This window comes from Copadichromis virginalis, linkage group LG19, assembly GCF_057382275.1.
Source record: "Copadichromis virginalis isolate Kocher_CV1m ecotype Utaka linkage group LG19, C_Virginalis_male_GT1.1, whole genome shotgun sequence".
Classification (NCBI taxonomy): domain Eukaryota; kingdom Metazoa; phylum Chordata; class Actinopteri; order Cichliformes; family Cichlidae; genus Copadichromis; species Copadichromis virginalis.
In genome coordinates this window covers 35,608,254-35,632,366 of record NC_140636.1, presented here as the reverse complement: position 1 = coordinate 35,632,366, position 24,113 = coordinate 35,608,254, and the positions used below count along the sequence as shown (strand labels likewise).

The window sequence follows — 24,113 nt, the reverse complement described above, 5'->3', positions numbered from 1 at the left end:
GTCTTCAGAAATAGTTCTCCAGGCTTCTTGAAGGGCATTCAAAGCTCTTCTTTGGATGTTGGCTGCCTTTTGTTCTGTTCCCACACTGCTCCATTAAGGAAGAGAAGCAGAGTGTAAAGGTTCAAGTATGCCGAATTGGACGAGAACTGAAATAAAAATCAGTGACATGAAGCCTTTTTGAATGATGAATCCAAATGTTACATTTTGTGGTGCAAATCACAATAAGGAGAATTTCAAGAAAAAGATATAACAGTGTGAGTGTCTGTAAAAACAGTAAAAACACACTGGAGAGAAAAACACACAGTGAAACATTACCAGTCATGGATTGGCCTCCTCAGAGCACAGACCTCAACATTAAGAATGACTTCTTGTCAGCAACCCTTCCACAGTGGATGGATCAACTGAAGGGCTAGATGGATCTGTCATGTCCTGTTAATACTGTTCATCATCTGTAGATATATTTTTTAGGCTTGCCACTTCTTCCTTTATTCTCTACTTGTCCAGTTTCCTCAAAATACAGCGGCTTGCAAAAGTATTCGGCCCCCTTGAACTTTTCCACATTTTGTCACATTACAGCCACAAACATGAATCAGTTTTATTGGACTTCCAGGTGAAAGACCAACACAAAGTGGTGTACACGTGAGAAGTGGAACGAAAATCAGACATGATTCCAAACATTTTATACAACTAAATAACTGCAAAGTGGGGTGTGCGTATTTATTCAGCCCCCTGAGTCAATGCTTTGTAGAACCAGCTTTTGCTGCAGTTCCAGCTGCCAGTCTTTTAGGGTCTGTCTCTACCAGCTTTGCACATCTACAGCCTGAAATCTTTGCACATTCTTCTTTGCAAAACAGCTCCAGCTCAGTCAGATTAGATGGGCAGCGTTTGTGAACAGCAGTTTTCAGATCTTGCCACAGATTCTCGATTGGATTTAGACACCAGACAGGTCAGGGATAAAGTTACTGAGACATTTAAAGCAGGCTTAGGCTACAAAAAGGTTTCCCAAGCCTTGAACATCCCACGGAGCACTGTTCAAGCCATCATTCAGAAATGGAAGGAGTACAGCACAACTGTAAACCTACCAAGACAAGGCCGTCCACCTAAACTCACAGGCCGAACAAGGAGAGCGCTGATCAGAAATGCAGCCAAGAGGCCCATGGTGACTCTGGACGAGCTGCAGAGATCTACAGCTCAGGTGGGGAATCTGTCCACAGGACAACTATTAGTCGTGCACTGCACAAAGTTGGCCTTTATGGCAGAGTGGCAAGAAGAAAGCCATTGTTAACAGAAAACCATAAGAAGTCCTGTTTGCAGTTTGCCACAAGCCATGTGGGGGACACAGCAAACATGTGGGGGACACAGCAAACATGTGGGGGACACAGCAAACATGTGGAAGAAGCTGCTCTGGTCAGATGAGACCAACATGCAAAACACTATGTGTGAAAACTAACACTGCACATCACTCTGAACCATCCCCACTGTCAGATATGGTGGTGGCAGCATCATGCTCTGGGGGGGGCTTCTCTTCAGCAGGGACAGGGAAGCTGGTCAGAGTTGATGGGAAGATGGATGGAGCCAAATACAGGGCAATCTTGGAAGAAAACCTCTTGGAGTCTGCAAAAGACTTGAGACTGGGGCGGAGCTTCAGCTTCCAGCAGGACAACGACCCTAAACAAAGCCAGGGCAACAATGGGACGGTTTAAAACCAAACATATCCATGTGTTAGAACGGCCCAGTCAAAGTCCAGATCTAAATCCAATCGAGTATCTGTGGCAAGATGTGAAAACTGCTGTTCACAAACGCTGCCCATCTAATCTGACTGAGCTTTCACCTGGAAGTCCAATAAAACTGATTCATGTTTGTGGCTGTAATGTGACAAAATGTGGAAAAGTTCAAGGGGGCCCAATACTTTTGCAAGCCGCTGTATTTTAAGAACACACTGCACACCATGCCCAAATATGCCAAGTTCTCTTTGGAAATTACCTTCTTGGTACACAAATACAATTTTATGCCTGTCAAACTGTGCTATCTTGGGTCTTTGATAAATTGCCTGTTATGTCTAAACAGAGCACTGGTCCATCTTTTTATTTTTTGCTTTTTTTAAGCTTGAATGATTCATAGGTGAGTGTTAAATAACTAAACTGAATTGAAAATGAGCAAAAAGGCAGCCAGAAAAACTTTGAAAGACTTTCAGAAAGTCCAGAGAATTATTGCTCAGGACTGCTTTAAAAATTAAGACAGTGTGGCTCTTTGAAAGGAGAAATGTAAACAAAGGGTGGCTCAAGACGTTTGCAGATAAGTCGGATTATGACTTTAAAGAGTCAAACTATAGTTTAACCCTGTAAAGCCTGAACCATGAAATAATAATCCCAGAAAATTCAAATCTTTCAAAACTGTGTTTATTGAGCACGTAAAAAAGAGAAATTGATTTTGATATTCTTTTTACCATTTTTGCGACATTTGGTATTTGTGCAATTTATCATTTTAAAAATATATTGTGGGATTTATTCAGATTTTTCAAGAGAAAAAAAATAATGCAAACATCTCAAAAACCCATGTATAAAACATGATACACTTGGTGTTAATGATACAGGAAAGTTATCATTTATATGGACTTTCAGAATTTGCTAGTTAATTTTTTGAAGAAGAAGAAAAAAACCACAGTAACTGCAACCAAGATCTGCTTGAAATAAGAAAAATCTGAACCCCAAACAAGTATTAGAGTTGGGAAGGTGTCCAACTTTATTTTTTCCACTAAGCAACAAAAATAAATATTGCCAACGCAACACAGTACTATTTATCTGGTCTAATAATACTGTATAGTCATCTCGCTGGGTTCTGAGCTTTTTAACTGTCTTTGCCTGAAATCCCTTTCAAAATAAAAGTCCACAAAGCTATTGTTAAGACCTTTTATTTCATCAATTTGAAAGAGACAAGTAAAAACAGTGTACAAAGTTTATATTATTGTTTACTAAAGCTGGTGTCCTCAGTCTCAGGAATACAGGAGGGCAGGTACAAAAAAAGAAAAAGAAAAAGAAATTGAAATTAAAAACAAAAGTACAAAATGAATTTCCCTATTTTCAGAAGGTGACAGCAAAGGGCGCGTGCATAGGAAAAAGTAAGATTCAAAAACCGAACAAAAGGTCTGCAAACGATTGAAGAGAAAACATAAAAACCATTACATTCAATAATGTATTATGCACTTTGAAGGAAAAAAAAAAAGAAGATTATCTGTCATCTTAAATATACTGAGGTGCTTTCGGAAACTGAGCATGCTTTTAAAAGAAGCCTGAGCCTTCTTTAAAAAGGAAGAAAAACAAAAACCAGACAAGCAAATCTGGTTTTATTTGCATTCACAAACATTTGAATCCATATTATAAAAAGAAGCAAATTTATTCTTTTCCGACCTTAAAGTACGAGTCCAAACGTAATCATTTGGGGGCAGAAAAAGTGCATGTCATTGGCACAGTACAACTTATTATAATCAATGCTGGTCTCATAAATAACTCAGAAGCTTGTGAAGGGATATAAGACCCCGAAAGGGGCGAATCAAAGATGACGGATCCCCTGAAGCCCTGTTTGTTTGCAAAGTATTCCTAAAAGACGTGTATTATGTTAAAGTGACCTCACTGAGGCTGCAGCGAATGCACTGGGTGGGGAAAACACCCAGTAGTGTACTGTACATGAAGGAAAAACCCAGAGGAGAGGATCAGAGACTCTGAGGAGGGTCGAAGCCAAGCGACCCTCACCAGAGGGAAACCAGGTGATGTTTGTGGCACAGCGTGGAGATAAAAAGGCATCAGGAACTATAAGCACTTACTTCAGGAGGAGGCTGCAGAGGCTATTTATTACCCTGAACAGGTAACCGGGGGTCTCCTCAATGACTCTGGTGTGCAAACAGCTACCAAAATAAGAAGAAAAAAAAAAGGATTCACTGCAGGCCAGTTTGTGCCTTAATGATTAATCGCGCTGCATTCTTTGCACATTTGCCTTTCCTCGCATCAGACTGCTTTTCACAATCCGTTCACCAGACTTACCATGATGTGGCGTGACAGTACAACACACTGACAAGAGTTGGTTTTTCAGCAGTAGGAAAGTGTTAAAGATCTTTTCCACATGATGGCATTTCAGTCTTAGGAGAATTAGCCATGTGTTACACACAAGTATGCAAGGATATTAACTTTATTTAATATGGTACATTCACTTATGAAGCAAAAAAAAGTCTGAATGGACTAAAACATGGATTGATCACCCACTCAAACAATACTCTCTTCCCACATGATGTATTTGGTCCACAGTATGCCCATTTTCTAACTGACATGGTTATGGTGACATCAAATTGTGTTTAAAAAAAAAAAAAAAAAAAAAAAAAAAAAATCTGATTTACAGCAGTAGCGCAAGTTGTGCATAGCTACATCTCCCCATTCATTACGGTGTATGGTTTCCTGCTCAGTATAGTAATAAACAACCAGGAAATGAACAGTAGTGTTATCTCCGTGGTCAGTCTTCAAAGGCCACACAGGTATGTCGTCTCGGATTTCCTTCTTCCTGGAAAAAGTAATTTGGAGATGGCGACTGTTGCATCCAAAGACAGCTTCTGCAGACGATTGTTGGGAGGACGAGGGTTTGGGCCCCCGGTCTTCTGAGAGTGCAGTCAGGTGGGGAGAAGCGAGATGGTCGGACCGGAGGAATGGTTGAAAGTCGTTTAGGCCGTCCCACTGGCAGAGTAGGAGAATTGGGGAAAGTGGGGTCTCCGTTCACTGTCAAAGGACTCCATGCTGTCATCTGTGAATGAAGGGAGAAATAAATGGTCACTTTTTTTCAGGAGAAAATATATATACATGAAAGCTTACCAACTAGTACTTTCAATATCTAACAATACAATACATCCATTTTTTTTAAATAACTGCCTGTCCATGTCAGGGTAATGGAGGCGTGTAAATTATACCAGCTCTGAAAAACATTTTCTACAGATATTCAAACGTCATTTTTTAGTAAGGACAGCAGAATGGACCAGTGGTTAGCTGTTGTCTCACAGCGAGAAGGTCCTGGATTTAAATCCACCAACAGGCTGGGCCCTCTCTGTGTGGAGTTTGCATGGGCCCTCTCGTGCAAAAACACGCATGGGTTGAATAATTCTAGGGTCCATAGGTATGAATAAAACTGACAGCGAGTCAACCTATCCAGAGTATACCACACCTTTTGTCCTATGGCACTATATGGTATATGCACATTTCTCACCTTCATTTCTTGTTTATGTTTCAATAAATAAAATGTATGCATTTCATTTTTCCAGTATCATAGCTAGGAACCCATAATCACTCCATTGCCATCAATATACTAGCTGTCAGAAGTGCATCTGAGAATTTCATGAGGCACAACGCTGTGTTTTAATGGCCCCGACTCTCCAGGAGAGGGCAGGCTGCTCTCAAGGGAGCTAGTTATGCCTGCAGGAAGGTTTCTGCACTCACATTTATGAGCCCTCCTCCACTAAATGAAGCATTAGCACATGGATAGAGTACAAGACTCTAGGGAAAAACCTCTGTGGGTGAATGACTTCCAACTCTTCAAAAAAATACAAGTATAACCTTTTTAAACAGGTGAAGGAACCAGATATCTGCTTTCATCTTTATCAATTTAAAAGTCATAATTGGTACCAAAGTCAAACGAGGTGGTCAGGCTCAAATGCAAGGTCACACAATTGCACAGTAAATGAACAGATTTGATTTAATCATATTTCACAGTAGAAAACTCTGTATGGGTGCCCAGAGTGTGCGTGTTTAACGCTACCTTGTCCCGGTGGCGTAATCGTGATGGTTTGTGCTGTGAACTCCTCATCGAAATATCTCGTGTCCGTCTCCGATGTAACTTGGGGCTTAAATGGTGGGACCAGCTGTTGTGGAGGAGAAGACACACAAAAGAATCAGTACATTAGAGCCTTCAATCAGTTTGGTACCATTTGCCAGTCTGATGACAATCCATGTCATGCCTAAATGGGTGGCGTCACTTTATTGACTTTCGAGATAGCAATAGCTGACCAAGTTTGGTGTTCTTACAGAGACGACAGTCAGAGGAAGCTTTACAGAAACACACCTTCTTCTCATAAACATCTTGCCATTCAATGCTGGCAAAGAACTTGTGCTGCATGATTTCCTTGGCGTCATCAGGTCCTCCACCTAACCTGCAAACAAGTACAAACAGATCAAACCCAGACGCATGATGACAACATTAATTATGTAGATAATTCCAACCATTTTATATCATAGTAGGAACGCATATTTCCTTGCACAAACTCTAAATAGAAAGGTTGTCACCTTTGCTTTGGGTCTTTCTTCAGAAGACCAGAGAGCAGGGAGCGTGCTTCGAGGCCGAGGGTCCGGGGGAAGCGGATGTCTTCCATGAGGATTTGCTCAAATAGCTTCTCGTGGTCTTGGTTGTAGAAAGGCAGTCTGCCACACATCATCTCGTACATCACCACACCCAGACCCCACCAGTCCACAGCACGGCCATAGTCATTGTCTTCCAACACCTGTGTTGGGGAGAAAGGTGAGCAAGATTTTATTTCATTTTTCGGATGTTCGAGTCATTTTAACTTCCTGTCGCAGATTTATGATGTGCTATTATCTTAGAAGTAGTCCTTACACAACTAATCAACCATAACTGGGTTAGGCATCAAATACAATTACTGTAAGTAACTGGACTGCCCCCGTACACCAACTCACTCCCACCCAACAAAAATCACCTGCTTTTCCCCCTGGTCTGGGCTTCTGAGGCAGCCCCAGCCAACACTGACTCACATCTCACATTAGGAGCAAGGATAGAGTTTCCCCCAGAGCCCTGCATATTTAATCACCACAGGGCCTTCCACACATACAGATCAGCAAGCAGCAGAGGTGTGGGTCGCTTATGTGTGGCACCAAACAGACAAGGGTCTTACAAACAAACCACTTCAATGAACGCAGCCAGAGTCTCAGAAAGAGAAATATTTAGTATTAGTCTTTCCATAGAGTGACTTTCTTGACAGTTCTTAATGAGACAAACTCCTCCAGTGTTGTGCTTAGTGAACAGCAAAACCTGTTGCATGACTAATGTGCTGCTGAGCGGAGTTGTTCCAAGGTCTCCGGGGACATGTACTGGATTCTACCTCACCAGGCGGATGTTGAAGGTGAAATCGAGACAAGGAGAACAGTCTGTTCTCTTAAACCTTCAGCAGTGTGATGCTAGGTAATTCCCACCCAAGAATAGAATCTTAAGTAAAAAGATGAGTGGATTAATAGAATTGGATATGGACGCAACCGTGTTGGACACAGAGGGTCCTGGAAAACAGATGGACGCATGTGTCCGTAAAAGGAACAAAACTACTTTGTATGTGCACGCGCAAGCCGAGTGCACGTGTCTGTGGGCAAACAGCCGGGTGCTGCGGTGAGCGGCGATCATCGAAGAGGACGGCTATGAGGACAGGGGCAGTAACGTGAAGCCGGTGCGGGGCTAGGATTACTGGGCCGTCTCTATTTCCAGCGCTGCTGTCGTGTGATTCACACCGTGCGACAGCTGGGCCTGCAGCTGCCCCATATATGTAGAAGAGCACCACAGCTGTGAAGCTGCCAGGAGCGCAGGAGCCAAGCTCATCCCTCATATACGTAACCAGGACTGTTTGCCTGCCTGCACCCCAGCCCCAAACTAACACTGTTACACTTCCCCAAAGGAGCAGAGATAGTGAGGAGAGAGAGGATAAAAAGCGCACACACTGCTGCTGCTTTGGAGCTCTGCTCTGTATACTGCACTTTTTCTGCTCAAAGCCATTAATTTTTTAAAGTGGTGACTCCAGATCAGTGTCAGTGGCTAGATTAAATCTGTTTACATTTTTCTTTGTAGCAGTTCCCTAAAAGCCAAATCCCAATAATAGTTTTCTATTACTTAATAAAAAGTGACTGAATGAGACTTTCCTACTCCTCACTGAAGAGAGAAACCGATCAGGCTTTTGCAGATCGGGTCTGTCCTCCACCCCCACCCCCTGCTCTGGGTGGAATATTCCCAGACGTTACAGCATTCCTGTGCAGCACACACAACAAGGTCATTGTTTACTGCAGAACAACCTGTAACACTGCCTGGCCCGCACTCCGCAGAGACGCTTGCCAGCGACCCCGTCGCCATGGCAACGCCCCCTGATGTCTCTCTGCTCTTGGTTGCCGAGGTTGGAGCTGTCATGGGCTATGCAACTCGGTGGTGGAGCGAAGTGGGTTAGGTTGAGCTTGGAACGGGCAGAAGTAATGTATGGAAAACGCACTTAAAGCTCAGACTTTTACCTGGTGCTGATGATTAGATGGGAGTTCCATCTGATTCGACAAGCAGCACAGGTACACGTTCCCGAGAGGCGCCCTGAAGCACTCTGTAATAGTGTCCTCACACCAGCTCTGAGTCAGCCCAGGTCAGGTGAGGCACCCCAGGCAGCATCGGGGGCTGTGGCTCCCTTGGTGCCACACAACAGCTGTAGCCAATGTGGTCTGTCTGTCTGTCTTTCTTCTCTTTTCAGAGTGCGGAAGCTCACGTTTCCTGAAACGCTGCCAGCCACTTACCCTTCCTCCTCCCCCAACCAGAAAATTCCAAATGCAGACTAAAAACAACGATACGGCAACTGTGTCAACATGGACGCCTTCTCCTGGAAAACTTTTTTTCCCCTCTTCCCCTTAATGGCAGCAGGCAAGGGGCTCATGCAAACACACGTACTTAGTGACACCAACCCACCCAACCACCACAAACATTCACAATGAATTCTCGTGTTACACAACCCACTCCAACACTTGTCATACCTGCACGCAACAAGGGTAGCCACACCCCTTGCCATATAACATGAGAGCAGGCTGCCCTACCCTGAGCACACGGCATACTCATTAACACAACCTTAACTGGAGATTAGAAAGGCATTTCAGGATAACAGCCCTTTTCTTCTACTAATGTTCAACACCACACACCATTCCTTTCTCTACAAATGTCACATGCACCACGACTAGCATTCAATCCTGGGCTCCAGCTCATCTTATTCAGTTCAATCAAATACAATCATTTTGTTTTTATTTACTTTAAAGCAAGGTAGAGAGCTCTTGGCTCAGCACATCTGAAAAATATCACCAATATACACACATATTTAAAATTAAAACAGAAACTTGAATAAAAGACCAAAGAAAACCAAGAAATGCAGATTCCTTCCTGTTCTTTCAGTTAGTGAAAGAACAGCTGGACGAGTAAATTAGTCACCAAATGTCAACCCAAGTGAACACCATTAGACGATGTGTTCACCACCATCCAACACACACCAGATTTCAAAGCTGTTTGCAGCTCTAAAGTGGCCTGACACCAAATTATTGCTTCAGCTTCCTTTAATTTGTCACTGAACTATAGAGAACTACAGAAAGTGGGCTTTTCTGCACACACTAAGGTCACTTAAAGTCACCTGCAGGCTGAACCACTGTTGTGTTTTTACCTCAGGTGCAAGGTACTCTGGAGTCCCACAGAAGGTTTTCATAGTGGCGCCATCCTTGATCCCCTCCTTACACAGGCCGAAATCTGTGATCTTTATGTGTCCGTCTTTGTCCAGCATAAGATTTTCCAGCTGAGAAAAATTACTTCTTTGGTTAAACATCCCAAAAACGTGATGTTGATATAAATTATTAAATGATCAAACATATATTTATCTATCAGAAACAAGTCTTTTACAGGAATTTGTGGAAAAATAAAACATCAACTGGTGTCTGTAATTAATTAACTGAAAACTATTTAGTCATTAAACATCTTAGGCTGGAAGTAACTGCGTGTCATCCAAATAAGGCATCTCACGTGGAAGTAAATTACCAATTGCAACATTCACGGCCTTCTTCCTCCCCACTTCTTAGTCATTTGTGCTTTGTGGTGACATGTGATGGTAACTGATGGCTTACAAGAAAGTTTTTCCAGGTCAACCACGTGTGAGGGAAAGCAAAAAAAAATAAATTGATCTCTACACTTAAATGTTCTTTTCTCAGTTCGATACATAAATATTGTGAAAATGCTCATAAAAAGCGTGAATATGGAAAGGTACCTGGTGATACACATACACAGGTAAACCTGACTGAAAAACATGCACTATGCAGTGTCATGACTTGAGGTTACATGGCCTTTTAATATCAGCATGTCCTCACCCTCCCCTCGCTGTCTCTCTCCCTCAGTTAAAGTCACCTGGCAGCTGTAGCTCACACGTGGCCAGCAGCGCCCGGCCAGAGTCAGCACATCCTCCAATCCTGCTACCCTGGCATTTTCAGGAGAACCCTAGCAGGCTGGGAGCCTGGCTCATAAACCCAAGGGAGAGAGGGAGGAAAGGGAGGGGGGGAGGTAGGGAGTGCTATGCTGACCTGGCTGGTATAGTTTTATCAGCTGGAAGTATTAGGGCTTCAGAAGCCCACTGCAACTGATAACCTCCCCAAAGCCTTAAACTCAAACATGCCTTATCAATTTGCAGCATCCATCTCCGATGTCATCTTCCCTCGCACACTTCTCTTTAGCTTTTAAACTCAAATGCAAAACAAGAAGCAGTTGGAAATCTCAAACTTCTTCATTCTGAGAAGATGTGTGGCTTTTTCCCCCTCCATTAAAGAAAACAGCTAACACAAAGAATGACGTCAATCTCACACACAGAGCGGTGATATCACCCACTGAGAACTTTGTGTGTACTATAATGACTGGTTGGTGGTGATCTGTTCAAAGGGGCCGTGGTAGTTATTTCTGTCTGGCTGCAGCAATGTACAGGCCGGACTTCCATCCAGCTGCAGTGAGGTCTGGAGTTTGATCTGGGGGAGGCAGATCAATAAGGCCTGGCCACTGCTCTAGATGGAGACAGATCCTATTTATATCCTGCCACGGGGAGGGAGAAAGAAAGTGAAGGGGAGGAGGGTGGAGAAAGGGAGGATGACTACTAGGATGATAGGAAGTGAGGACACATTTCCCCGCCTACCTTGAGATCCCGATAAACCACGTTTCTTTCAGCATGCAGGTAGTCCAAAGCAGACACTATCTCTGCGCCGTAGAACCGCGCACGCTCCTCTGAAAACACCCGGTCTCTTGAAAGATGGAAGAAAAGCTGAGGGGATGTGGGAGAGATTGACAGGGACGCAGAGGACAAATAAGAGTGTTTTTCAGTCAAGAAGGAAGTGAGAAATGAACACACTCAACATCCAAAGTATTTACAGATGCACATTTAGCGATGATTAAACTAGTTTACCTCACCACCGTTTGCATACTCCATGACAAAGCACAGGCGGTCATGTGTTTGGAAGGAGTATTTCAGTCCCTGCAGATCAAAAAACAAAAACCTCAAAGCAGAACTTCATGTTTCAAACCAAGTCAAGCGGAAGCTGGCATTTAAACAGCTAATGGTAACATGAAATATCACAATACATGTTGCGGCTTTAGCTACATTTTCGAACATTTCGAAAGAAGAGGAGGAAAACCACAGCACAGACGATGTGTTGCCTTCACCCACCACTTAGATCTAAAATTTGGTACGAGCTTATCATTACAACCCACCTCAAAGCAAGGGTTAACTGATTAAAAAAAAAAAACCCCACTCAACTCTAGCCTTTGTAAGCACAGCACTTCAAAACATTCCTGACAAAAACTGCCTCTTTTTTCTGAATGGATGCTTCTGGGTTAGACTGAAGAGGTCTGAGGATCTGTGCGAGTTAAAATAAGGTTTGGGTATATGGAGGAGCTCCTTACTGTCAAGAACGGATGCTTTGAATTCTGGAGGACTCTGTTCTCTGTGAGTGTGTGCGCCACTTCATCCTGGAGACAAGAAAGAAGAAAAAAAAAAAAAAAGACAGCATTTGTGCAACTCTCTCAATCACTATTTAGGTATCAGGCATTGGTTTCCCCCAGACTCCCAGTGCATTTTCACCCCTTCACTTGCTCATTGGCAGCCACTCACTTTTGCTACGATCACCTCCTTCTTTAGGATCTTCATGGCATAGTAGCGTCCTGTGGCCTTCTCCTTTACCAGAATAACTTTGCCAAAAGTGCCTTTTCCCAGGAGTTTGAGGTATTCAAAGTCGTGCATAGTCTGCAAGGCAATGGGGGAGAATACAGCATCTGGTTACAAACAGGAGCATTAACGAACTCAGACTCTAAACAGGACACGCAATCCCACTGACAACAACGCTGAAGCATTTAAGCCACCATCTCACCCACAGAGCAATTTCCACTCCTCTAATGGTTTGACCTATATACGTGGTTGTGTCTCAGTTAACCTTTGACCCCCAGCTCTGGAGAGAATGTTGAAAATGGTTGTGCGGGGGACATCTAATCCAGTGACATTGGACCTTTAAGTCATGACACATGTGGGGGGAGGGGGGCATGTGTGAAACCTAGTGGGCATGCTATCTGGTGCCAAGCCACCCACAACTGATGTTGGGAAAGAAGCTGTGCAAGTACAAATAAGCTGGGGAGGGTGAAGGAGGAGTAACTGTCAAATGAGGAGGGGACCAAAAAAAAAAAAGCTGTACTAACAGCGAGGCGCAATCTCACTAGTTAAGAACGAGTGAGAGACATTTGTGAGGACATAACCGAACAAAGATACATTGAGTGTAAATGAGCTAGTACCACTTTGAGTCTGGGTTTGGTCAGGTAGACCTCCATGTCCATGGGGTCTGGGGAGGAGTCCATCATCTCCTCCTCTTGTTTCTGTAGGCCTTCAGCCACTGCCTGGATGGCTTTGGTCCATTCTTCCCTGAGGTAGACACAAGCAGCAGAGATTACAGCAGTCCGTTTGCCACCAAGCAACCCCAGCAGCCCAATCATGTAATTGTCTTCTTATCAACAGGAAGGCAATTTCAAGTGTGACTCTGCCAAGAGCCAGTGCACAGGGTGAAGGTGTATAATGATGATTAAATATGTATGTTGGTTTACGCTTCTGCATGTTAGAAAAACTAAGCTCTTAAACTACTTTGTAGCATTCTGGGCCAAATCTTAGCATGCGGATGATTCGAGCTCAAGTGCTCTGTGAGCAGCGAGGGGTCTGCGTCTCACTTGCCTCTCCTCGGGGGTCTCCACGTGGAAGGTACGCTCGATGACAGTGGTCCACTGCAGGCAGCGGATGATGAATGTGTTGGGCTTGGGCCGTTCCGTCTTCATCAGCTGGCACTCTGACCACAGCCGGGGAGATGGAGACGAAGAGAAGGGCCAGTGTGTAGGAGAGCAGAGGGGAGAGACAGACCCGCAGTTATAGCCATTTATCTTTATCGCCGTCCTAACAGACAATCTCGGCCAATTTGGAAAAGAACAGGTGCACTTTGGTGGGAGAAAACAACTGATGCTTAAATCGTCAGTCCCTTTAAAAATAAAAATGCTTTGTATTAGTAGTGCTTTAAATCCGGCACATATTCCAATTCATTCCCTAACAGTTGTTCTAAAAAGCAACTCTTTACTAGTCATTTTCAGACTGTGATGAATCTGACAAAACACATGTTAAATTATTGGTCTGAATCATCGAGAAATCCCAAAACCCAAGGTCACATCTTGTTTTCTCAGAGCAGAACCTGAGATGATATCACATTTCCACTAAAATGAATCAGCTAAAGGAAACAGAACTTCAAACCAGGAAATGTTTAACTTGCCACGCTGGCACACACCCGGCTTAATCAGTCTTGTTCTTTAAGAATTTCATATCATGCACATCTTCACACCCTTCTTTTATTGCTTCTGCTGAAATTTTCCCACTTTTGGAGCAAATAATTGTCTTGTAAGCAGTTTGCAAAAACAATTACTCACAACAGTCTAATAACTGAATTTACAAAGCAGAGATTTCCATCTGCAGCTCCTTCGCAGTAACATCTGTTCCCAAATGAAACATGTCAGCAAATATGTCAGAACGTGACACAAAATGGCCTGCGTCTGATGGATGGAGGACTCTGAGTGGACCACCACTGAGATCCAACATGGCTCCATCAGGGTGAATATGTAATCCAGCTGCAGCGGCCCCGTCAGCAACGACACACCATGTGTCCTCTGCGGTGGGGTCACAGTGGTGACAAAAGCAAAGCCAGCGCTGATGGAGACAGAACCTCCGAGAGGAGCCCAGATAAATACTTGAAATCAGGCGGCTAATGGCCACGATAACTCAAGAGTGTCGGAGAGGAAACATTTTGTTAAACAAACAGTATGCCGTCTAATTGCTGTGTTCAGTCATCTGCACAGCTTATCGCAGCAACTTTCTCTGATGTGAAGATCGAGTGAGTCGAGCTGCTCTGGGCATTTTTTTGTTATTATCTGTCACAATGCAAACAAAGTTTTGGGGACTGCACAGAGAGAAGAGAGCTGCCATCTGATGCATTAATGTAAGGAGTCAAAACATCTTGCGTGCACGTTCAGTGGCGGAGCTCTCTTTGCTCGGAGCGGTCCTCCTACTGAAAACCGCGCCGCCGTTCTATTAAGATGACAACACAGCAATTTCTCTTTCTATTCAAAGTCATTTAGAAAGCTGCCAGATGAGTAAACGGAGGGGTTACTTGTTCAAAAAGGTCTTCCACATTTTTCCTTATACACTGTCAAACTGTTATTAACTTCTTTTCAGTGCGAAGAAGTATAAAAAACTTTGTTTTTTTAAATCATGCATGCAAGTTAAGAAGAGCAGCAAACAAAATAGGGGTGAAAACAAGCTGCCAAGAAACAAGGGAAAAAATGTGGTGGTTTCTCTGAAGCAGATACTCACGTGCTACAGAGAAGTTATTTAAGGGGGTTTCCAGCTGGTCAACATCTTGCGGTCGCTCTTTGTAGCCAATGAATGTACCATCACTCTTCAGGAGAAAATACCTTGGCCTCCAGGTCTTGATGTATTCTCCTGATAAGAGAAAAAGATTGAAAAGGAGGTAAAATTAAACAGCATGTGACCAACTCCTTTTTCTTCCCCCCCTCCGGTGTTGTCTGTTCAAACCTTACTTGCTTTTACAGCCTCGAAAGCTGAGGAATAAACACTGACATTGTGAATGCAACATAACATTTTAGTGATTTCTTTTCATATTAGTTGTCAGCGGTATAACGCATTATTAAATTAGCACTGAAAGCACTAGGGCCTTCTTTTAGCGAGACTCAAAAGTGCTGTTTTTAAGGCAGGAGTCAGGACTCCTTCCCTCCACGTGGTACATCCTCTTTTTCAACAGTCATTTCCAATGTAGATAGTCACAGGATATTCAAACAAAACAAAAAACCTTGTCCCAACTTGTCCCGAGTTTGAGGATCTAAGTCGACTAATTTCACCAGGAAGGAGACTAGATTTCCCACCCACCCAAATTCCACTGTAGCCATTTTTACACAAGAAATCAAACGAATACGAGGAGAATGAGGAATGGGACATGGTTTCAAGTGGCCTTTTCTCACTTATAGCACACAATGGAGGAATGTAAGCTTCAAACACACTCTTCCCATTGGAAATATTCTTGTTTGAGAGCGTGCAGGATTCACTTGCCCTCTCTGAATTGTGACAGTTAGTTGATCGTGTCATTCTTCCAACAGCACAGCAGGCACGGTAAAAATCTAACGTACGGGTAAAGCACCAGTATCATTTTAATCATACAATTAAAATTCTGTAAATCACGTAAGCAAATATCCTCAGGCTTCTTACACTTTCAGCAAAAACTGCCTTTCATTTAAGCAACTTAAAACTGTATTTGCATACATCTTTAACAAGTAGAATTTTTAACTTCACTTTAAAACATTTTAATCTGCAGTCCAGCTTAACATTTCCTACAGTTCTTAACTCTGTAACGGTGGATGCCAACGCTTCAATTTGATTTTCATACAAAACTTTCCACACTCCTCGGTTTTCTAGACAACAGCCTTAAACTCAAGCCAAGCATGTCCATCCCATTCACTTAGACACACTGGCATCACACAAATGAATCTCTCTTAGGCAGACGAAACTCCATTTATTCCGGTGATGCTTCAGGAAATGTTGCGCCAGATGTTGTGCAGACGGTGAAGATGGGGGGGGGAATAAATAAATAAAAAATAGCTTACATACCATAACAAGGCAGTGGCACACAGCGGAGTGGAACTTGAATATTTATACAGGAAAACTGTAATTTATTTTTAATTACGGAGCCGCATATTAACCCCATGCAGTGCCATACCAAGCTGTCCTTAATTGCCCCATTTCCTCCAACACAGAAGCGCGGCGTGCGCACGTGTGTGTGTGTAAGAAGTAAAAGATCTGTCCTATGAGCTTCTGTTATTCACACATACACACTTCTGAGTAATGAAACTGATAGCAGATTAGACAGTGCAGAGCAAACATCAGCTTGTAATATCTACTCTATTTAGTGCACATTGTACTAAAATATTTAAAGAAATCACATGAATTATTAAAACTGGTTGAGTGTCATTTTTCAAGATTTGTCACTTGTAATCTGTCAAAATCATCAACTTGCCCTTCCTGCTTCTCGTCTACATTTTTTCCCCTCCCCACATAAAGCGACGACACGGGATGCCCTTCATAGCCTGCATACATAAAGCTGGACGGAGCCACTATGATAATAATATAATGCAGATTATAGAAGCCATGAGCTGGGAGTTCTGGCTGCTGAGGGACATTGTATGCTTTTTATTTAATAGGACTTTAGAGCAGCGATCGAGACATTAAAGTCATCAGGATGAGAGCGTGAGCTAACGGTAACTTTCTTTAGACTTCTATATAATCAGATTTGTTACTGCCACTGTGCAGGAATTGCAACCTGCCCATCAATAGAAAAGAAAAATGAAAATGTAGGTTTTAGCTAGAACTCAGTCGATACCAATATTCGGCATTTATGGAATTGGAATTTAAAAAGCTAATAGACTGGCTGATATTTTCCTCTTCTGCACACAACAAACATAAATGGATTTCCCTAACATAACATGTACTTAGCAGTTTGCACTAAGATAATCAGACAAAGCAGTTTAAAAATAATTTGTTTTCCTATCACAATAAGTTGTGGAACTCTTCACAGCTGAAGGGAGTTTCTCCCATTGCTTCTTTGCACGTTTCAAATCATTTTTATTCATTAAGCGCTATAAATGTTGATACCGACGGGATCTTAATGCATTCTGTATTAAAACACCTGATTCACTGCTGGTGTGGTGGCACCAATCACCATACAAAAGGAAACAGCTGTCACTTGGCACAACAGAAGACATTAGTCTTCAATCCAGAGCAGATGTTTAATATGTTATTACATTTTTCTTTATTGTGCAAGGGGAGATTCTTCATCTCATTTGCTGCAGAGTAAGTGTTTTCACACCAAATAAAGCTCATTTAGAAATTAGCTCAACTTTGACAGGCGTCAGACTGCCGCCCTCACAGCTTTTCGACAAATCCGCTTATACTAGATGTGCTGCCCCAAGTGAAATAAGCAGAATACAGTTTGCTGCAGCTCCCTCGTGACCGCTTTACACACAACTGCAGTGATAAGATTTTTCCAAATACAAACCACACCAATCAACTTTAACAATCAATCATCCAAATACACGCTGATCTCCTGGGACTCCACGTCCGTAGGGTTATTTATCACAAGCCTTTAAGAGCACCAGACTTCCTTACTTCAGCACAATGGAGCTTAGAGACTTGTTTAGCATAAAATCTAAATAATAAAAGCACAAAAGACGTGGCATTTAAGAGTACACATAGTCATTAAGTGTCAGCTGCGAGTTCGCTGGAGAGCCTGTTCAATACATAATTTGGACAAATCTGCAGCCAGAAAGTCTCCTGAGCCCTTCATACCGGTCCTTGTTTTTATCTGCTGGGCCCCAGCTGGTGCTCCACTCTGTGGTCAGGTTTTGGCTGACCCATATCTCCCAACTATAAACCCATGCCAACCAACACTGAGGACAGTATGTGCACAATGCAGAGGCAGCATAATGAGTCCCCTACCTGACACCGCGACACGTGATGAAGGCTCAACGTATATACTTGTCTCGCCAGCAGGGCCTAAAGTTTCAGTTTAGAAGTTTTCGTTTGGCAGCGGGAACGCAGGCAAATCATTTCCAGACTGTGTAATGTTCTTACGTAGATTCAGCTCCTGATGGGCAGAAACAGGTGTTTGTGTGTACACATGATTGTGCTTGTCTGTAAATACATTTGTGTATGCATGGCGCCTTGTAGGCACTGAAAGGTATTTGTGTGCAACAGATTACAACAAACAGTCAGTTTGAAAGGCTTTCTTGCCAGATCCACTGACGCATGGCACACACTAGTAGTTGCATGGGTGGTCATACGTGACGCAGCAGCACGGCGAGGCATGACATGGCATGTACTGGGGGAAAATCTGACACACTGGTGTGGAAGACACAGCCAGCTAAGCATCCTTAGTCACCATTATCCCCATTCTGACAATGGCAATTGTGATATTAAGAGGGAGTTGTTCCACACAAAAAGGTAAATAAGGTCTAACCCACTGTAATAACGCAGTCTACTGTAACTGGAAAGTTAAAGTCTTTTCTGCAGGGGCACTCATCTTTGATGCCACCTCTGCAAAGGTTAAGCAACCCCACATCTGCATTGCACATCCCTCAACTAGTGCATGCTCCTTCTAGACAGGAGGACACTGCAACTTCCTCGTCTGTGACCACAAGCTCGATCACATGACAACTGTGGAAATGGCTATATCCGGTTGTCTGCGAGCGGGCGTCTCCGCCGCATTGAGAGCGGGCGGGGGGGAGTGAAGGGGTTGCACTTGCAGTCTGCACTCTGAGCATAAACAACCAAGATGACCCTTGTCAGCTTCCTATTGACACACATTTCCCCTTCTGGTTTTATTCATTTGTACTTTCCACAGAGCGGCTTTTCTTAAGAACTGACAGAGTGAGAAAGTGAAAACTAATGCTGGGTTTTTTCCCCTTTTTTTAAATTGTATTGTCAAATATACAGTTACCGTTTAGAGTAAACATGGATACATTTATATGGTAATTATACACAGGGACTGTTATGCAGATGCAGAGAGGGAAAAAAAAAAATTCTTCTGCACTACTTAAATCCAGTGCTTTGCATACTAGACCCCAAATACATCCTGTGTACACGGAGAAAAAGCGCAGACTGCTGACAAAGGACAATAGGCCTCAGAACAACACAGGAGAGCCTTCTGCTTTTAACTCACTTCATCATCACAGTGTTCCAGTAAACTAAAACCTTTTGATGTCAACATGTTCTCCAAAACAGGAAAGTGGCCAACAGACAGACTGACCACAACCTAGATAAGATAAAACCTGCTTCAAGTGTCTGGTTGACACACAGGCACACATGCATGCATGCGCGCGCAAACACACACTTTGCTCTGAGGAAATCCACTGCATTAACAGTCCCAGTAAGCTTTTCTAATAAAAGCATGACAGCCGACATGTGGCTCGTCTCAACCAAATTAGGGGAAGGACAGAAGAATGGGAAGACTGATTTGACAAAAGATGAGCGATGAGAGTACTGGAGGGGATGAGAAAGCAGTGTGTGAGGAGTTGTGCTGAACGGCGTGGTAGTGAGACAGATCACTACATATGTTCCCCACATATGTAGGAGTGTGAGTGGGGGGTGGGGGGTGTGAACGCAAGTGAAGTGTGCATGAGCCATGCGCACTGTGTGTGCAGGGGAGGAGCTGTCAGGGCCTGATAGAGTGTCTTTACATGACAAGCAGCTGCTGAGGGCTGGGATGCGCGCTGGGCAAAGTGGAAAATAATGAACGGAGAACCGCTGCCAAACAAAACAGAATTCATCTTTATTTGCCAACTGCTGCATGGCCCTGTGTGCGGACAGCTTCAGCATGCCACAGCCACGCCCCTCTACACCTCAAGCACGGTACAGGAGGAAAGAACGGGTTTGGCACAGCAGCTGGAGCATCTTTGCTTTTACCGAATTACAAGAAAAAAGGTACAACAACAACAACAACTCCTGAGGAGGGAATCACTTTAATCTAGATACTGAAATGATCAGGAAGTTTTAACATTATACATTTCAAATTTTCTCAACTTAATGACACTTCACGTCGACTTCCAAGAAATGACTCTTTATTTCACGTTAATCCTTTCTTTGGACAGTAAAGCCATGTGAAAGTCAACTTGGCTTAAGAGGCCCTAACACTAAGGGTTAGTCAGACAAGCTTATTGAAGATTCATTAAATAAAAGGAAGAGGGCGGGTGAATGAGGTTAGTGGCTGGTTCAGAGGAGCATCCTGCACTCTCCGTCTCTACGTGACAGCAACAGGAATGTTGAGAACCCAGCTGCTATAGTTTGTTGGCTAATAAGACACATCATGTAGTATTCATCAGTCTTTTTTTTTAAATTACAAACGAAAGGAGAAGCAAAAGAAGCCACAATCTCCCAAACTAACAGCTGTATCCCAGCTCGTTCTATTTGTAAGGTTTTTAAATAACATTTCCAAGACAGTAACTTTAAAAAGAAAAGAACACCTTTGTCACAAGCCACTAGATGACCCACACATGCACACTAATTAACAATGCAAGTGGGTAAATGATCTCACACAGAGTGAGAGGAACCAAAAGAGGGTCAGACAAAATGTGCCTCAGTGCTCACACCCAGTGGTTGGACTTCCTGAGAGGGCTGCTGTTGGGTTTTGTCCCCGTCTGGCCATTCATGGCTTGGGGATGAGAGGAAGGGAGCCAGTGTAACTGCATGAACTGTGCGTGTGTGTGAGTTTGAGTGGTGAGAATCGGATGAGGAGGAGGAGGTGGGGGTAGGCGGAGGTTGAGGATTAGGGAATTAGAACTCCAAAGCGTGGGAGGAGGGGGTAGGGGGGCTTCGCCTTTTGTTGGTTTTTCCTCAGCCGCCCCCGCCATCCCTTCGGCCCTTTTCTGCCGGGTTCTGCCTGTAGGCTGCAGCTGCGGCCTGCCGCCCTGTGCCCTGCATCTCAATGAGGCACGGACTGCCTGCTCTAAAAGAGTGGGGGCTCCCTGATGCAAGGGTCAACACTGAGCCCAGCAACCACAAACTCCACCCCCAAGACGCCCTGCTCTAAGCTGAGCTTCTCATGCTGACCGAACACCCATCTACATATTTGCCCGACTGCGACCGTATAAGGCAGCACCGGGTTCACATGGCATCTTAAACTATCCTGGAGTACGGACTCCTTTTCTTTCCTACTCTTTATGCCTTCTTGACCCCCCCAGCCCATACTCCCTTTTGTTGGCCTCATTCTCTCCATGCAGCTGGATTTGGGGGGGGGGTTGCAGGAGGGGTGGGAGGTGCACCATTGCTGGGGCTTTGGCAGCAGCATCGACAGGTTCCGTTGAAGGGCCACCCCAACCCCAAATCTAGCCCTCCGTCTCTTCCCCTTCTCCCTTCCCCCCCCCCGTCACTAGGGTTGCTACTGCTACCCTAAAAAGAAGCAAGGGGGTGCGATGGAGGCTGCCCCGCTTTCTCACGCTCGTAAGAAAGCCCTCACTTCTTCTCTGTGGTGAGTGACACCTGCTGATTACCATAGAGACACTGTGGGAAGTTCCCCCCTGCCACACTGGGCTGAGATTTGCACCCTCTCCCTGGGTAAACAAGCAGTCCATGGATTAGTTAACTGGGTTACTGCATGGCAAACAAATAAACACACATTATTTAGAACATATTAGTGCCAATGAACTCTCAATGACCAGTAAAATTTAGCACCCTTAAACAAGCAACGATTACGCTCTACATCCCCCCCGCTCCATTTAGACAGGTACACTCCAGCTGTTGACATTTTTCAGGGGCACTACTTGTTAAAATGTTCTGTAAATAAATATAAATATGAAATATGCCCAGAGTAAGAGAAAATGTCAATATCATGGACGCCACATATCTGAGTCCCCAGGCGGCCAAGCATCCCTTTCGTTTCACTGTCTCTCTAACCCACCCTAAACTGAAGAGAGGTGCCAGTGATTTGATTGATGTCAAAGACTTTGAGCTTTTCGCCGGTCCATAGCCGCTTCCGCCATGGGTCTGAGTTGTCAGCTGGGTCATTATCCTAGCGACAGAGTGAGAAACGTGCGCTGGAAGTGGGGGAGGACTAAAAAGGGGATGAGCTTGTGAGGGCAAGGGAGAAAGGGGGACCATAAAAGACAAGAAAAAGTGTGCGAGTAAGAATGAAGGAGAACAAGCAGAAAGAGAGAGATGAGGACTGAGGAAATGACAGACAGAAAGGGTACACAGCAACAGAGGCTGAGATCACTGCTGAGTACCACAGTTGTGGCGAGCAGGCGGACTCTGCACAGCAAAGTAAGCACACAGCGGGCTTGCTGCGAGAGGGGGCGAATGGTGGAGGTGCCACCTCCCTCAGCCTCCTGGTCCCCCCCACCATTCTAGCCAGCCTGCCTGCCGACAGCTGCACCCCAGTAATTTACTTCTCTCCACCACATTTAGCAGGAAGACTGCTTCCCATTACCCAGAGCAGGGGGTCCACGCTGACGGCCAGACACCCGGCCAGAGCAATGGCTTCCTGGTGTGACACCTTCTGCTGCTGGACCCTGCCTACAGGGGATCCACTCAAATCTGTCTGCCACTTCAACTTTCACTACTGCTGTTCATTTGGGCGTTTCCCCTCACAAAGTTCAGGCTGACTATTGTAAACTTATTGGAAAATAGTTAGCAAGAAAGGGTATACACCATTAGTTTCAGTCAAACTACTGAATTACCCACAGAGAGGGTCAGCTGTGGCTCAGGAGGTAGAGCAGGTTGTCTGCTAATTGGAAGGTCAGCGGTTTGATCCCCAGCTCCTCCAGTCCACAATCTGAGGTGTCCTCAGGCAAAATACTGAGCTCCAAATTGCTCCGGATGCTTGCATTGGGGTGTGACTGCGCCTCATCGAAAGCGCTTAAAGGAATAGAATAAAGTGCTGCAGGAATGTGTGAATAAGGCTCGTAGCAAAAAGTGCTAAGTAGAGTTGCAAAGTGCTATATAATAGTATGTACTTGTCAGCTGTTGACAGGTGAAGTCAATATCTCATTACAGAGTTATTCCCCAGTGAAACTTTAGATCCTAAAAAACTGTGTGTTCAACAAGCCTGAGCCACAGAACCCCCCGAGGCCATTACTTGGCATATAAGATTATGGCTGAACAGCGCACGATGTACTAATAATAACACCGTCAACAGAACCAAGCTGGTAAAACACAGCATATTTGTAAAGGAGTTATTAATGCAGCATCACAAGTTTTGGTTCTGTTTATCTTTTTTTTTTATATTTAATCTTCACAATATATCAGCAAATTTGCACAACTATTCCCCACACTGTTGCAGTATGTACGTACGTTTATGTGATTGTGTATTTGTAGCAGTATGCAATCCTTGACACCCATAATGAAGGTAGACCAGGCAAGGCCAGCAGCAGATTTGGCCGTGACTCAAAGGCCTTAAATCCTGAGACAGTCAGCAATGCAGTATCATGAGACATTCTTAATCAGGTGGGTCTGCTCCCTTGAAGAGCATCGAGCTTTGCAGGAAACACTGCATTCCCTTACTTAGATCTTACAGAACAAACTAATAGAAATGTGGGAAATGCTAGCTGAATTGTTGCAGGCCTGTTCACCAGATGCAGAAGGTACAAACATTCAAAAGAATGGAGGGGAAAAAAAAAGTTAAAAAAATAAAAATCTACAGTTACTGTGTCTAATGTTTTGTAACACCCCACCCCCAGACCACCAACAAGGTCTTGCATGGACGAGCAGCTCATGGGTGTCCTTCAGCCACATGACCAGCAAAAGGGCCAATCAGCTGACGAGGTCCAAACCAAACCACGAGAGTCTCTGTGGCACGTCGCACACAACATCAACCAGCTCTCCTCGGGCCGACTGGGTCACTGAGCAATGTTCTGGGAACATCACAAAGTCGCTGCTCAACTTCTGTCCCCCCCCTTCCTCACCATCTCTACTGCTGTGCTCTCTGCTTTCCCCTCCTTCCCCCACTCCACCCCTCCTCTCACAGGTTGGAGCCAGCTGAGCGTGCTACCCAAATCCAACAGTTGTTGTGGCCTTCGTTAGCCTAACGAGGGGGCCGGCTCTTTATACTTGTCAGGGAGCAAATGAGTCAAACAAACAAGAGCCAGGGAAGAAGGGAGGACAAGCAAGCGCTGTTCTGTTGAGCTTGACTGGG

The 24,113-nt window shown here is 44.2% G+C and overlaps 1 protein-coding gene across 2 annotated transcripts in view; it reads right to left on the bottom strand.

The window, feature by feature from the left end:
- Positions 1-2,895: 2,895 nt before the first annotated feature.
- akt1 (AKT serine/threonine kinase 1) overlaps positions 2,896-24,113 on the bottom strand; it is a 33,014-nt gene continuing 11,796 nt past the window's right edge. Inside the window, exons 3-14 of one of the 2 annotated variants that reach the window (XM_085442565.1) lie at positions 14,735-14,863; positions 13,058-13,169; positions 12,628-12,754; positions 11,957-12,088; positions 11,749-11,814; positions 11,252-11,320; positions 10,985-11,110; positions 9,482-9,610; positions 6,315-6,529; positions 6,094-6,181; positions 5,791-5,893; positions 2,896-4,785 (exon numbers count right to left, since the gene is read on the bottom strand). In XM_085442565.1, coding sequence (XP_085298691.1) covers positions 4,706-4,785; positions 5,791-5,893; positions 6,094-6,181; positions 6,315-6,529; positions 9,482-9,610; positions 10,985-11,110; positions 11,252-11,320; positions 11,749-11,814; positions 11,957-12,088; positions 12,628-12,754; positions 13,058-13,169; positions 14,735-14,863 — 1,376 coding nt within the window. In that variant the 3' untranslated portion in view covers positions 2,896-4,705. The remainder of the gene's footprint in view (positions 4,786-5,790; positions 5,894-6,093; positions 6,182-6,314; positions 6,530-9,481; positions 9,611-10,984; positions 11,111-11,251; positions 11,321-11,748; positions 11,815-11,956; positions 12,089-12,627; positions 12,755-13,057; positions 13,170-14,734; positions 14,864-24,113) is intronic. The other variant, XM_085442566.1, reaches the window with a different exon arrangement.